This window comes from Misgurnus anguillicaudatus, chromosome 7, assembly GCF_027580225.2.
Source record: "Misgurnus anguillicaudatus chromosome 7, ASM2758022v2, whole genome shotgun sequence".
Classification (NCBI taxonomy): domain Eukaryota; kingdom Metazoa; phylum Chordata; class Actinopteri; order Cypriniformes; family Cobitidae; genus Misgurnus; species Misgurnus anguillicaudatus.
The window spans coordinates 17574935-17591765 of record NC_073343.2 but is presented as its reverse complement, the minus strand read 5'-3'; the positions used below and the strand labels follow the sequence as shown (position 1 = coordinate 17591765).

At 38.3% G+C, this 16831-nt stretch overlaps 1 protein-coding gene across 1 annotated transcript in view; it reads left to right on the top strand.

Moving 5' to 3' along the window:
• Window positions 1-16831, top strand: part of LOC129416905 (ALK tyrosine kinase receptor) — a 723819-nt gene that overhangs the window by 579565 nt on the left and 127423 nt on the right. Inside the window, exon 6 of the mRNA XM_073869493.1 lies at window positions 16552-16677. Coding sequence (XP_073725594.1) covers window positions 16552-16677 — 126 coding nt within the window. The remainder of the gene's footprint in view (window positions 1-16551; window positions 16678-16831) is intronic.

Sequence of the window (16831 nt, the reverse complement as noted above, 5' to 3'; positions counted from 1 at the left end):
CTATTAATAAAACTAAAGCAGCTGGTCTCCACCTTTTTCATCTTTTTTCATATTTTTTTCTATAATATATGAGAAAGCCCTTACATATACATGTACAAAATGCTGTGCGGCATGTTTAATAACATCACAAGCATTGGTACTCTGACAAAATACCCCTTTGGGGTTCGTTCTTCATACGTGGCTTAATACATCCGAGATCAAATGACACATCCGAGATGTTCAGATCTCGCTAATTATGATCTCGCTTATTCAGTTCTTTGAACATCCCTGCTGTTGATGATTAGTGTGGCAGGATTGAATTATCTGAGATCGTGCACTGCATAAAAAAGCAATACATATCGATAGTAGAAACAATGAGTTGCACAAGCTATTGATGGAAGGTTGTGAACTTTTTATGATGCTGAATTTGTAAACCCTGTTAAAGCTACTTTTGTAAATAAAATCACCCTACATAATATAAAATATTCTGTGAAAAATAATCTTGATATCTTTACTTTGCTTTTCAAAGATTTAAATTAATGATTCTAATCAAACTTTGATGCTCCTAAAGTACTTTAAGTATCTTTTAAAAGATGCAAGCTCCTCTGAAATTTCCTTCTGAGAGCGTCGCCGGCCTGGGACATCCTACGCCGAGACCGCTCACACAGAGTATGACTGTTCTATCTGTGTTGCACCCTCTCGCATGAGATGGACGAAGCAGTGGAACTGCGAGACTAAACATGTATGCTTAGACAAGCACTCACGGGTTCGGAGCCCCTGTGTGGCGTTTCTGCCACAATGCAGCCATTTCATGCCCATGCTCCTCCCCTCCTCGAGCCTCATAGGCTCACCTGTATACACGCTATGTTATTTAAATAGTGCTTTCACTTGAGCTTCACATCAAGCTCCCTATATACTGGGTTAATGGGGCCCCATTTGGAGTCTGTCCGGTAAAGGCACTTACAGTCCATTTCAGGCACGGCGTTATGGGATACATTCCCCATAGCGTCAGCTAACTGACGCAATGCGAAGTTAACCATATTGAAACTGAACAATAAGGTTACTCACGTAACCCTGGTTCCCTGAAATAACGGAACGAGCATTGCGTAGCTGGCCGTGCTTAAACATCACGCATTGAGAGTTCCTTTGACTGTGCGCTTCAATTAAATAAGGTAAGGCTCTATAGCAGGGATGGGTGATCCTGAAGGGCCGGTGGTCTGCAGAGTTTAGCTCCAACTTGCCTCAGCACACCTGCCTAAAAGTTTCTAGTATGCCTAGTAATACTAAGCCGCGCACGCGTTTTTGAAGGAGCGCTGAGAGCGGAGACGCACCCGACGTCATTCGCGTCTTCCCATTGTCCAATCGAATGAGGGGAGAGGCGGGCCTTACATTGTGGTAAGGGAAGTTTACAGTTGATTTGAAGAACCGGACTCCACTCGCTCACTCTCTCCTGCATGTTTGTGCACCTCTCATCCTCAAACAAGGTCAGAGCAAGCGCCCTCTTTTTAAAGTTTCTGCTAATATGACAGGTCACAGCAAAAGAGCGCTCACGCTTCAATATTTGATTGACAAGACAGCTGACTCGGTGGTTGCTTAGCAATATGAAAAGCCGCGTCGCACTGCTCTTTTTTTTAAAAAGGCAGTGCGTCGCGCCTTGCGTTTGCAATCGCTTTTGGTGTGACTGGCCCCTAAGACCTTAATTGGCTGCTTCAGGTGTTTAATTATGGTTGGAGCTAAACTCTGCAGGACACCGGCCCTCCAGGACCAAAGTTGCCCATACCTGCTCTATAGCATTTGACCTCAGACTTATATCCTTTTCGCGGGCTCAAACGCCATTTGTCTGTAATTTTTACAGACGCTAACCAATAGGCTTCAATCAAGGAGTAAACAGGAGTTTCCCCATAGTGTCAGCTAACTGACGCAATGCTCGTTCCCATTATTTGAGGGAACCAGTGTTACATGAGTAACCTATTCGTTTTAGGGCCCTGGAGAAGTTTTGACCTGCCCTGACATTTGTGCATTTTCAGTTGCTGAAAATTGGTTGGTGCCGACTTTCACATCTACCGGAACTGGGTCTGTTTGTCCCATTGTCCTCAGGGTCAATGGGACCCAGGGACGAGACAGGGAGAGAAAAACAAAATCATATTAGCGTAGGGGCCGTTCACATGTAATGCAAGTGTCACACAGTGATGTGGTTTAATCAGCTTAGTTTCAGACAGACTAACTATTGCGGCATAATTATATTATCCACAGTTGAGGATTTTGCAAATTGGGGGCCCACTGCGACGGTATATTACGCAAAATCCAATACCCGCCGTGTTATTCTGTCATCTTTTCTCCCTTTTTTCCCAAAATGCAATAAACGCCACTCCTCCTTTTTTATTTCTGTCATCTTTTTTCCCTTTTTTCCCAAAATGCGATAAACGCCACTCCTCCTTTTTTACAGAACGCAATAAATCTATTCCAGAAATTGCAGCGGACCATTCACGCAATGTAAACAAACATGGCGGCGCGCTGAGCTAGTTTTCCTCATCTACTTTGTACTTCGTGATCAACAAACAAAACAAAATAATACTTTAATGGCATTGATAAACCTGTGATGGTTTTCTGTGACGGGAAAGATTGTCATTAACATCTAATAATTTACGCGAAGCACTCAGGAGACTGGTGCTTATCTCCCGACAACATCAAGCTTCTTATGCTAACACATTGACCCCAGGGGATCTTATGAAAAACTTTACATTATTTTACTCAAAGTCAACGAAAATCGACCAGGACCAAAACATTTTACAGCTGATCGCTGTGAAAAATGCTAAGCAACGGCGTCAAGTATAACCGCTGCAATATGAGTGTTTTGATTAATGACATTAATGTTTATTTTTTATCAGTGTATATCACTGTTCAACTAAATGAATATATCATGGCAAAGATGAATGCACATTTATACATTGATTGAATAGATTTATAGCATTTTAAAAAAAAAACGTCATTGATTTATTGCATTTTGTGGAGAAAATAATTTGTTTTTATAATAAATCTTTGAAAATCAAGTTATATATATATTATACAAATTTGTATTTTGAGTCTCTATTGCAATGGTAAGATAAAAAGCGGAGAGTTATCGCTGGCAATAATGTCGACCCCAGGTAGTTAAACCAGTGTCTTGTGTTTTAACGACTTGCCCATAGACCATCCCCTCAAAGTAATCAAGACAGAAAGTGGACAAAAGAGAGATTAAAACACCAGGTGGGAACGGGAATGTGTCTCTCTCTTGCACTTGTGATCCAATAAACGAAAACGCATGTTAATACCAGGTGTTTGCATGTTAATGCCAAAAGAAAAGAACATAATGTAAAGAACAAAGCAAAGAACAAACATAAAGGAAAAAAATAATATACAGTTAAAAATATTTCAGCATTACTGATGAACAACCAAGATCTGGTCTTATTTTGATCTTGAAATTAAAGTTCTACAAACAACAACATATTGCGAGGCCACGTGCACCAAAACCCCCACTTTCCGTGAATATGTTCTCATTTTGCCATTCAGGTAACTGGGCTGCATTTATTCATTCCAACAACTGGCCTCTACAGGGGTTTGAACCAGCAACCTCATCTTCTCTAGGCTATATCATTCCCCATTAAGCGGTGCAGTCAGAGTCTAACGCTGCAATACCTGCTGCTTCACAGCCTGGGATAGAGTGTGGATGTGCACCAAGCTTTCCCCTCACCATCAATCATTCAGACCTGCGAGACTGACTCAGTGAAATGAGCTGTGCTGAGAGCGGAAAGATCACACATCTCAGGAAAGTCCAGTGCGGATGACACTTAGTGGTCGTGTAGTAAGATTATAGGGATATGTGTGGGTGTGTGCTTAAGCGTGCGAAAAGGGTTTCTGAGGGGTTTTCTTATGAGACGCAGTGGCAAAAGTTTAAAGAGGACATTTCACAAGATTGAATGTGAAGATGTGAAGTTCTAGCTTAAAATATTTATTATAGCATGTTAAAATTGCCACTTTGTAGGTGTGAGCAAAAATGTGCCGTTTTGGGTGTGTCCTTTTAAATGCAAATTAGCTGATCTCTTCACTAAATGGCAGTGCCATGGTTGAATAGTGCAGATTAAGGGGCGGTATTACCCCCTTCTGACATCACAGGGGGAGCAAAAATTCAATTACCTATTTTTTCCACGTACTTGCAGAGAATGGTTTACCAAAACTAAGTTACTGGGTTGATCTTTTACACATTTTCTAGGTTAATAGCACTGGGGACCCAATTATAGCATGTCATATGATGTTGTTAATTTGATTTTGGAGCAGATTTATAGCATAGGCAAGGCTAACCCAGTAACGATGATGATTGTGATGATTAAGGTAAAAATGTCATGCAATGCATCATTGAAAGAGAAGACACTATTAAATGATATTACTCTGTGAGATAATTAAATAACTGTTTAAGGAGTAAGGATACAGTATACTGTATTTAAGGAGGGTTATACAGTATTCTCACTGTTGAGTATAATTTGATGTGATGGCTGGTGTTTTTGGCGATGAGAAGTTTTATAATGAGTGTGTAAAACATGTATTAACTTTCTGCCTACACCTCACTATGCTATTTTCCGGTTATTATTATTAATAATTAATAATTCAGCCTCAGAATTATGAGGGTATAATCCTTGCATTATTACATTCAAAAAGAGGTTGACTGTGATATAGATTAGATTTGTTTATTTAGCCACACGACAATGCCGGTGGAATTTGTTTTCGGTACATAAAGTGATATATAAGTGATATAACCACAATTCAGAAAATTCCTAAATCACAAATCCAGTGTCAACCAGTGTCATTATTGCAACTGATTGATGTAAAAATTGAATATGATATGGAGACCAAATGTTGTAAAGGCTATAAAACTATACAAACTACTTTCTCATAGCGTCTTACACTTGTTGTATCGTCTATAAGACGAATGTAGGATCAAGGATTGTACACAAATCAGACTTAAAAAGCTTGCAAAGAATTTGTGATATTATCCCTTCATTTGCTAGCTATTAACGAGTTAAACGACAAAGATCATGGGCGGCCTTGCCATTACAGTCAAACGCTAACTGTTTACATTCATTGCTCATTTAAACAAAACTTAGTCAACTAATGTGGTCAACGTCTAAGAGGTTAAAACATCACCATAATGAATGTTTAGCTACTGGCTCCCTGTTTAAATCAACAGTAGCAGATGTTCCTGGACTTGTTTTTGGAGTTTTGCTTTGGGTACTGAGCATAGTAAGTAGTGAAGGACAGGCCTGAAAAAGCATAGCAAAAACTTTTTATTAGCAAACTACACTTCTCAGGGTCTACAGATCTTACAAAGTGGTTATCATGGCACACAGTTTTTAAAACTGTGGCAATTCACATTGACAAAATTATCAGAAGTCATTTAGTGTCAGTGAAAGTTGCCAATCTGAGAAGTCATCGACTGTTGCCGTTGAGAGAGAACTGAGCAGAGTTTAACTTTATGCAAATAAGCAGTAATGCGCAATGTCAACTGCTCATGAGAATACAGGTCATGGTCTGCCTTTTACATAGTTACATACTGGTAGTAGGAATGTCTACTGGCTGCACTGTTTAAAATAATGGTTCTTAAAAAGAAAGAACATTTTTTGGTTCCCCAAAGAACCTTTCAATTAAAATATCTTAAAATATTTTAGAACATTTTACCACTACAAAGAATCATTTGTGTAACAGTAGGGTTCTGTGGATTTTAAACATTCTTTATGGAACTATACAGCCAGTGGTGTGTTTACCATTTTGGGGGCCCTAAGCAAGTCCAAGGACCTGGGGACCCCATGCCCCAACATTGCCAAGGTTTTTAATTTGAATTGTACAACAATAACATTGAGAATTAAGTTAGAAATATATATGAACAAGATTTATTTTATTTTGAACTTTATTTAACATGACACAAAATTGTATGTTGGCTGAGAAGTGCAAAACAAAATAACAAATCTAAAATCAAAACAACAAAAGACACTTCTGTCAAGCAAGACAACTGCGTCACTCAACTTCCGCTTTTCTTGGTTTTGACTTCATTTCAACCATTACACTGGAGCTTAACAACAACTTGAAAATATGGATGATAAATGTATAAAGTTATGTATTTAATATCGTGTTATTGAGGTAACATTATAGGTTATTTCTAAGTTAGCATTACATAACTGCGTTAAACTGTTTGAAAACCAGGTAGGTAACGATAACCTTGGGAACAGGGATGCATTTTAAAGTTAAAACATTACCTCTTTGCCTTTTATTTTTAAATGTGATTACTTTCCAGTCAAAATATTGTTGTTTATAATAGCTTGATAGATACACCAACTTAAAGAGCTAAAACAACTTATGCTGATGCTATTCATTGCCCTTACCTTTCTGTGTCCAATGTCCATCTATAAACACCATTCCATCCTACACACAGGTGTGTCCCTGTCATTAAGATGCTGTCGCAGTGTTCCTTGTTATGTTCATTATGGAAAAATTATGTTTTTATATTAAAAGTTTTTTTTTCTTTAAATATTAAATTTGTCATGACGGCAAGGTAGTTACATTTATGCTATTAATGTTACTTAACATTTTTCCCAGGGCAAAGTATGTACATATTTTCCGTTAAAAGAACAAACATATTTGTAAAACATGTATTTGTTATTTGCACATTTGGTAATACAAACGGATAATGAATAATAATACTAATAAAAGCTTCCACGATATAACAAACAAGGTTGGAATCAGTTGTTTGCAAACCAACATTTTCTTTTTAAATTTGAGCATGACAGACAAAATTACTATACTTACACATGAATCTCATAACAGTGTACAATTACTAATGTTTTACTGTAAATAAAGAATGCATTTACAATGTATGTTGTCAAATGTTGACATTACACATGTGCAAAAAACTATCTACATGTTATACAATTCTGCCACAAGTTTAATATGTAGTATGTTATTTAAATGTTAAGATAGAAATGATCCATTTCAGACAGTTATATTTTGCTCACTCTATTTGTATTTTCTCAACTATAAATTAACAGCCATTTCAGGCTAGTTTTAAATTTTTATTTAAATAACAGTATCTGTGAAATCTAACAGTTCTGACTCCTTGCCACTGGTTTACACACTGCCATGTCGTGTAGCTTCAAGCGCAATTCCCTGTAATAATGAATACACAATTATTTGACAAACATAATTATTAATTGTTTACCAACATTATCAAGTCTAACAAATATTAATATCCCACCTATGTCGTAAGATGCATAACAGAGCCAGTGTCATTATATTGAAGCCAGTGGTTGTATAGTAAACAGTCTAAAACAGCATTGCCACTATTTGATTACAATTGTGAACTCTGCACTTGCGTCCTAACTTCCTCACTCTTGCATCCCAGTCGGGACGGAATGATCCAGCCATTAAAGGACGCAGCGAGTTCCAGGAGGAGAGCTTCCCTGAAATGTCTTTGAGGGGGAGTAGTGGACATCAGGATCTGCGAGCTTCGAAGTCCCGATGTCCCTTGGAGCTGACCGAGAAGGATCGCTCGGAACTCGGGACGGGCTCAAGCTAGCTGTCACCATGCCCGATTCATTCCCCGGGGTGACAGCCCATAGCCCACACATAAGCCTGTTCCTGCAAGGGATGAATTGGTCCAGTTAGCTCCCCTGCTTATGGAGTCGTCTGGTCCGGTTCCTGGGAGGTCCACCGCCATGCTCGATTCAGGGCTCTCAACGGACGCCACGCCCGATTATTTCCCCGGGGTGGTTGCTACCGTGGGTGAGCCCGTTTCCCCAGGATGGTGGGAGTCGACCCCTGGGTTGATCGGATCCTCGTCGGTTCCCAGGAGGGTCGAGTCATCTGGGTCGGCCCCCGAGATGCCCGCTCCGGTTTTTCCGGCTTCGCCACGGCTTTCTGCCCTGCCGGCTTCATTCCGGCTCCCTGCACTGCCGGTTTCGCCCCGGCTCCCTGCCGGCTTCATTCCGACTCCCTGCCGACTTCACCCCGGCTCCGCCGTGGTCTCCAAGCCCTCCATCCCTCCCCCCAGACTCACCCTCCCGGACGTTTGTTTTTATTTATGTTTGGGTGTTGTCTGGAAGCCACTCTTTGAGGGGGGGGGTTATGTCACGGTTGTCAAACCGTGTTCTGTGTGTGTTTGCATGTTTTCTGATTGTTGTCACCTGGACTCTCATTTGTTGATTACCTGCCTCATTATCACCAGCTGTGCCTCATCTTCACTTGTGTGTATATATACCCAGTCTTTTGTATTACCTGTTGCTGGATCATTGTCATTGTCGCTACTTTCATGTCTGTTCCTCTTTCTTGTATTGGATATTCCTGTGTTACCTGCCGTTGTTTTATTCTCGTGTTTTGTTTCTCGTTCTGTTAATAAATGTGATTTATTTCATTGTGAACTCTGCACTTGCGTCCTAACTTCCTCACTCCTGCATCCCAGTCGTGACACAGAGGTGCTGTCCAATCAGCAGTAACCATTCCATTTGCGCAATATTTTTTCCAATTTGTAGTTTCGTTGTTGTGTTTTCTGACTTGTTATTTTGTTTTCTGACTTGTTTTGCACTCCGGCCATGGTAAAATTGTCTTATTCAAAATGATACAGTTTTCCGTAAAAACAAAAAAAAAGGTATTTTGTAAAAGATTAGAGATACACTAAAGATGAATTTGATTTATGTATTTTCTGCGTGATTTATACCTCTGCGTGGTGTCTTTGTAGCCTCTCATTTTTCTGCTTGTATTTCACGATTAGTGTGGATCAAAAGATTATGCCTGTCACTGATCAAACCAAACCACCATTCACAGGTATGAAGCCCGAAGTCTCAAAGGTCAATTTGACGATTGAGTGAATGTTGCGAAAGCATAAAGAGAGCCGAGCGAGTGCTCATTCCAGCACTTGCATGTGTGACTTTGTGCGCTCTTAGCAGAGGTGCACTTTCGCGTGGAATTTTTTTCACTTGTGATGCTAAAGTAGCCTATATATTCGCCCCCGCGGAGATGCTTTTCTATGTGCTTATATAGTTCTGTGTGCATACTTGAACATCTCTCGCTTGTGCATGCTTTATATGCGTGGCTTGGATTTGGATCTGAATAAACACAACATACTTTCGAAGATATGTTTACCATGCCCCCCTTTTAATAACTCTGTGCCCCCAGTTGAGGAACCAAACACTGCCTTAAGCAAGACTCTTATTTTTATCTGTTGTCTGGTAAAAAAAATTCTATGTATCAAGGCCGCAATCATAAATAAGAAATCATTATAAGTTAACTGTTTGTGGCAAGTAGAGGGCCCCAAGCTCGCAGGGCCCCACGCAATTGCACTGTATACAGCCCAACAAAGAACCTTTAAAATAATTTTTTTTTTAGAGTGTATAGTACAGGATACAATGGACTTTGTGGACTCCAGAGATAAAACTCGTTATTACTTTTAAGTTCCAAGATTGTATCAGCCAAATGCTGTTTTTCATAGCTCATTAGACTTAAATTGCTCAGTTATGTTTCATTTAAGTATGATTTTTTTCCCTTAGATTCTTTCCCTAAAGTTCCTTACCCCCCTCTATACCACATTACACCCTCCCCCACTGGTCCTGGCCTGTAGGCACTCAGTTCTAAAGTTGTGAAATTGAGATATTTAGAAAAGAACACCATCACCAGCAGCTTGGATTGTCACAGAGCTCACATACTATTTTGTACATTTTTAAAGGACCTATATTTGATGTATATTTTACCAGATCAATGGTCAGTGTGTGTGTGCTGCACTTATATTTTCTGTCATGGATGTCAGAGTTTTGACATTTTACATTTACATTAAGTATAACAAAGAAATAGTCATTAGCAACAATGTGTTTTGTTTTGGATGCTGGTCCCAATTATGGATTTGGCTTGCTAATGACCTTCTTATACTTTACCAGTAAGAGTTCTTTGGTCAACCAGCTTTGCAAGAAATACTATTCTGTTTGATCAGTATGTTTGCATATGAAAAACAGCATGGCTATGCTGGTTTACCAACTAGATCAGCACCAAATCAGCACTTGGTGTTAAAAATCAGCCTGTATCAGAATGAAAATTCTAAGGGTGCATGTATATTTGTCATCTGACCTTTAATGCAAAATCTTTTCCACCTATGGTTATTACGGCAGTTTGTTTTTACAAGAGTACCATGAATCCACTTCTCTAGTTGCCTCTGCATTCACCGTGTAGTTCTTTTCCTTAATCTCTGGAGTCTCTTTTTCAATCATCTTTAGCTTTAATGTGACTGTCCAGCTTGGCCAAGCACATAAAAATAAAATAAAAAACCTGGCCACCGTGGAATCAAAAAGGTTCTATCCCTCTGAGATGTCCTGAAGCAGTCAGACTGCCCTCTCATCTCTCTTGGGCAGCCTTTGATATAAAGACACCAGCCTACACGTTGACCTGCCTTCTAGAACATGGGACAGCCACATCAGACCTCCTTTATCCTGTGAATGTATAGCTTCAGGGTTCAATATTGTTTGATACTATTCTTGTCAGTCATTCTTCCACATGAAAGGGCAACTTAGTTGTAGCAGTTTTTCCAAATTGCTACAAATAAAAAGATAGGATAGTTGTAAAGAAAAAAGTGCAGAGCTATCTACAAAATGTGTGTCATGCATTTATGAAGGTATGGAAAATGTGATGAAGAATGGGGGGGCATGTAGTTTGAAAACGTTTTTTGTTTAAGTGTTTTGACCAACTGTATTTTACTTGTAACTTGGACCTAGTAACATTGGGTTTGTACAATAATTTAAATAAATAAAAACTTGAAATCTTTTCTTTAAACAGCAATAATTATTTGTAAAATTACTTATGTTTTCTCATGTTTTTAAATAAAAAATCTTGGTCATTCCAAATCGTTTAATGGCAGTGTAAATTTGAATCAATTTTATGGTATCTTAGCCTGTCACAAGTACCTGATTTTAAATATAAGGTTGGCAAGGTAGTTTGTGTTTATACTGCAGGTAGATACCAGCATAACGCAATGATGTAGATTAAGCTGTGCCCACCTGCACAAAGTGTTAGCCAAGCATTCCCATCTCTGTTTATGTCCTTCTGTTTTAGACCTTGAAACTATACAAATATACAAAGGTCAGGTAATTACACAATGAACATGAGATGGGGTATTAACGTGTGCTCTGGCTCGTATATTTGCTTGCAGGAAAGCATACCACCTTTTACCAATAAGAGCTTGGGTTTATCAGCTCGCTTTGTCTTCCTCACTGGCTTGTCCCATTTGATTTGTCTTCTCCTCTAATGCACCGGCCCCAAAATGTCTCCAAAAAGTAGTAAAACAAAATGAAAGAGGTTTTTTTCTTTGCATGCTTTTGCTCCCTCAGGCACTGTGAAATAATCTGACAAAGACACATAATGCCATAAATCTTTGTCGGCCAATCAAGCATGGCTGTAAGCGGTCAATTGAGTATGTAACTAGATGCCCTCAGTTTCATCTGTTGTCCTTAGGGAGGGTGGCATGTAATCTAAGGGCAATACCTCTATGTCCCTGTATATCAGGCTCATGTACTGGACAGCCCCAATCAACACCTATCTGCTCACCTAACATTCTCTAATCATTCAATAGAGCCAGTGTGGGTATGTCATGTTTACGACTCAAAAGTTGCGGCTTCCTGTGGAACTGAGAATCCTTGAAGCTAAAGTGGAGTTATGAGGTCACAATCCTGTACAGTATCTAAAGATTACTTTGCAATTAAAAGAGACTACGCTGAGAAGCTAAACATTTTTTACCTGCTTTTCAAGATGACTGGGCTCTAGCAAATTAACCCTGGATTGCTTAACCTCTCGACGTGCACTAGCTCAAGTGCGGGATGACGTCAGTTTTTTTAACACTGCTAACAATATCTATATAGCCTAATGTCTACAAACATTAATAATATTAACATTACTATACATCGTTTAAAAGGTTTACGGGTTTAGCCGCAGTGTATGGTCGCTGTCTTGAGATACAGATGCTCAAGCATCATGAATGTAGTATTTTGTTACAGAAGTCTAGATGACAACATGCAAAATATAAACGGGACTTCTTACCTATTTGTTGATATAACGATCGCAAATCGAATCCAGTCTGTTTCAGATGTGTGAATTACTCTTTAAAACCATCTTCAATCTGTGAAATATAGACATATTGTCCATTGTTAACATCAGATTTCGCATGAACGTCTTGTAATAGAATATAATATACAATCTGAGGACTATGTACGTCTTACATTCTATATGAGATTACATTCGCGTTCAAACCCGCGTTCAAACTTTGTTTTAAAAAGTAGGTGGGAGTATAATACATAATATCCAAACAGCGCTGTCAAATATCGTGACATCATCTGGCTCGCTTGTTCCTCCAATGACTACATGGAAAATATTGATAGACAGAACGTGTAGCCAATTAGATAACGAATCCAACGATCTTTGTGTGACATTTTATTTCCTGGTGTGAAAACGGCATTTTATACGCTAACATAAGTATAAATAATAATAAAAATGAACGTGGATGCATGTAAACAAAAGACTTTTATTTTGGGGCTGACTGGCACTGAGAAAAGGCACTAGTTTTACAAAAACCCTTGCAAAAACCTCATTTTTGGGCCTATTGACTTCAAACTTAAAACATAACTTCTTCAGTCTTGTGGCTTTGGCATCATTTCATTTCTAGGTTTCACACACATATTTATCATTAAGATTTTCAGTATTAAAAAAGATGTTATGCAAAAAAAAAATATATATATATATATATACCTGGAAAACAAGACATCAGACTAAGAAAATAGTCAGTTTGATGATGGACTTTTGACCAATTTTTTTGCTTTCCTGTGTAATCTCGGGAGTTCCCCTGGATTGTAACCACCGTAGTTTTTGCTGTCTCATCCTCAATTATATTTTTGATTTGTTTTGTGACAATCCATTAAAATGCGATGATATGCTGCTTGGAATCCTTTTAATTTATTATTTGGCTGTTTTGTGTTGAAATAGACTTTTGGTGCTTGGTGACATTTGGAAAATCCAGGCATGGATTAAAACCTGTTCTAAACTCATATCCTACAGTTTAATAAGGGACAAAGGAAGGGGAAGTGAATGTTGAAAAGATACAGAACGCGGGAAAAGGTCAGAGGAAGGAGGAAAAGCAGGAAAGAACTGATAAGTGATGGAAAAGATAGGAAAATACAGAAAAATCAAAATTAGATCATCAGGATGCGGAAACTGGCAAGTGTCTTTGATCTAGGCCAGTCCAGATTTACCATTATCTCAATATTTTAATATCATATTTATTAACAGCTTTTCTTATGAAAGCAAGACTTTTACATGCTGAGTGACCTGGCAACACAAGAGCATAAGCAATATGCAATGAAGTTACAGACCATCGCCATTTGTTGCTTTTGTCTCATCCCATTAGGCAGTTTCTAAGAACCAAGATGCAGAAAGCCTCTTTTTTATGTTATCCTTTATACCATTAAGAGAAGCACAGTGCATCATGTATGACTCAGATGCTTTACTGCTTTACTGTCATCTTGTTTTCTGAGAACACATTTCTAACTGTCTTAGCTGTATCTGTATTCAGGGCACAATGCAAACTAGATCTTATGCTATGACGAAAACACATACAGCCATCATCTTTCAAATATGAACACCATAAACACTTTTCATTCATTGTTCACACTATTTGGCCCCATTTTTCTCAACATTTATGACAAACTATCATGTTTAATCAAGGTCAAGATGACTCAAAGCTTTTATTTGTTAACAGAGCTAGTTTTGATAACCCTGCAGTAATTGAATTTGTTTAAAACATAAAATAGCTGGTCTTATTGTTTAAGATGGTTGGTTTTATGTGGAGAAAGGATTGATATTATACACTGCATAATCCTAAATTGCAAAAATGTCAGAGTTGGATGAAAGGTACAGAATATGAAGTTTTTCAGCCATCAGAGGCAATACAGTATGTTTTAGATGGACACAAGCCATTATCAATCTGTAATTGTTCTTGAAGATAATATCGAGGAGAGAGAATCAAAAGGCATAAGTGACATTTCACCAACTCACTCGTGTCTTTTTGGCAGCAGAAAGAGCTCATCAAGATGTTTCATTATATAGATAGAGACATGTAACCCAAAATCACCCAAAATGTCACTTACACCCTTTTGGTTCTCAACCCTCAATATTGTCATTATTCCATGATCATTGGTATGATTGCCACTCTAATGTAATACACAGAATACTGTGCACAAAAATCATGTTAATACTAGGGTACAGAATGTACAGTAAGTACATTTTTGCATGTTTTTACCAGTATTGTAGAAGTATTACACTGTAAGTGGACATGCTGTAAAAGAAAGTGCAACTTTATTTGTCTTTTACATATGCTAAAAATCTTTTAAGCATATGTTTATGTATTTGGTTTCTTTGCATTTAACAACAGAAAATGTTGTTATTTGACTACAAAGATAATTTGAAAGTAATATCATGCCATACATTTGCAAGCCAGTCTGGCCGTTTATTGGTCAAAAACTATTTACATGATATCTAGGCGAACAACGGTTTCCCTTCCCTTTCTGGTGTAGTATGAAAAATATTCTACATTATTTGTTCTACATAACGTGTGAGATGATGCAAAGATGTATTTGCTGAAAACAATATTTTACAGACTTCAAATGTACTTTTCGTGACCCACAATTCAGAGCATCATTGGGTGCTCCAGTGCAATGTTTACAAGGGTTAGCAGCATTTGTGCCTCAGAGCCCATATACCACCAAGAAGGTCATTAAGCCGTTTTCCCATGTGCAGTGACAGATTCAGAGTCTTTTATCTTAGCTTAGCTTTCTGGGCACTGATATGAATGTTTGCCCGGCGGTGCTATGACTCACTGTTACGGCTGGCTGTCAAATGCCTGCTGAACAATAATTAAATAATTTTAGTACTCACACACTGATGCTAGTCTGACCTATCAATCATATCTTTGTTCTTTTATCAAAAAAAAGAGGAGACTGGTAATATTACACATTTTTGACTTTTTTTGTTTTCTCTCTTACAAAGAGTTTGATTAAAAAGATTCGTTTTATTTATTTATTTTTTATTTTTGTCTTTATAAAGAGTGCCATGCTGAGCTGTGAAACAGGGGTATTAATTATTATGCCAATTACATGAGCTGATGGGTTCCCCCCATGCATACAAATGCACTAAATGCACTATACATGACACTAAAACCCTGGGTATAATCTATTTATTTTATGCATACGCAAGCGTATGCACACAGTCAAACACATAGCCTTGCAAAGCATAGTTCATTTGACTCATACATGTATGCATAACGTTCACTTGCGTACACATAAAAAAATTACCATATTTCGTACTAGCTTGTACTAAAAGCTAATATTTAAAAGAGTTTATAGTGACATATAGTCCGGAAAGATTTTATCTTTGGTCTCTAGTTTAGAATACAAATTTCTGTTCGTTGGAGCATTATTATATCAGAAAAGCATCTCTCGTCATGTGTCTTAAAAAAAGTAACCCAGATCAAGGGCGCATTATGCTAGCTGCCAGTGATAAAATCTTGTTTTCTTTTTTTAAAGAAGGAAGTTAAAGTGAGTCACATCAGTGAGCCTAAGCTTTATTCGTTTCTCTTGCTGTACAGTCACTCTTTATCAGTGAACCCCTGGTGAGCATGGCCCGTTTGTATAGCTCCACCAGATGACTGTCTGCCATTTGCATAGATATGCAAACCGCGGCTAGATCGTGTTCGCTGTGATGCTATCAGACACTCATCTCACATAAATCCAGTCACCACATGCTACTTATCTGGGCCATTGTTCCATCCCACATACTTTAAAAAGTACTAACGCTCTGAAAGTGTCTAAATCTAACGCTCCATATGCAAAAAAATCTACAAAACACAATGATACAGTGTCAAAGAAAAAATGATCCATATCTCATCGCGGGAAAAAAGCTAATTCATAAAATGTTATCCGTGTCTGTGTTTTGTCTTTGTTACCATATTTTCTGAGTGCCTGTTATGTCTTTATTGGACAGAAAAGGGCTTTTGTGTTTTTATTTGTTGATAGCCTTTGTCACTATCTTTGCTTGTTGTTGAAGCTTTAAAAACAGGAGACTTCTCAAGAGACTTTGCTTTTTTATGTCCTTTTTCGGCCTCATTTACTTTCACAAAGTGCTGAATTTACTTGATGTCTTTGTGTTTGTTTGCACAAAAGCTTTTAATGTATTCCCCTGATTTACTTTCTTGGCAAAGAATCTATTGGAAAGACATAAAGAAACCAGAGTAACCTGTTACAGAAACACCTAATGTGTTGTCGTAAAAGATGTATGATGAAATTGGGGGTTGCGGTAGGCTAATAGTTAATGATTTGGGATACTTGAGCAAACCTTACATTTCAAGGAGAGGTGACCCTGAAATCGCAGAATTGCTGTTTTATAGCCATTGTGTACTTGCTAGGCTACATCTAAGGAAATGTCTTTATAATTAGTGTCTCTGATTCCCTCTTGTCTTTCTCCTCCCAGAAACCTCTCGAAACGTCACTCTCCGGGGCCGCTATCACTGCCAAGAGGGCTCCGAGATCAATGTGAGCCAGCTGTGTGACTTCAACCCTGACTGTCCACAAGGGGATGATGAAGGAGAACATTGCCGTGAGTATTAGTGCAGTCAATTTGGAGAATGGGACCAGAATGGGTCTCAGAAGGGTGACAACGTATATTTAATGAACCCATTGTGTGTTTGCCCAATACATAACAGAAGTCATGTTTATTGGACATTGCAGGAACTGTTCTGGCTTTAAATCAC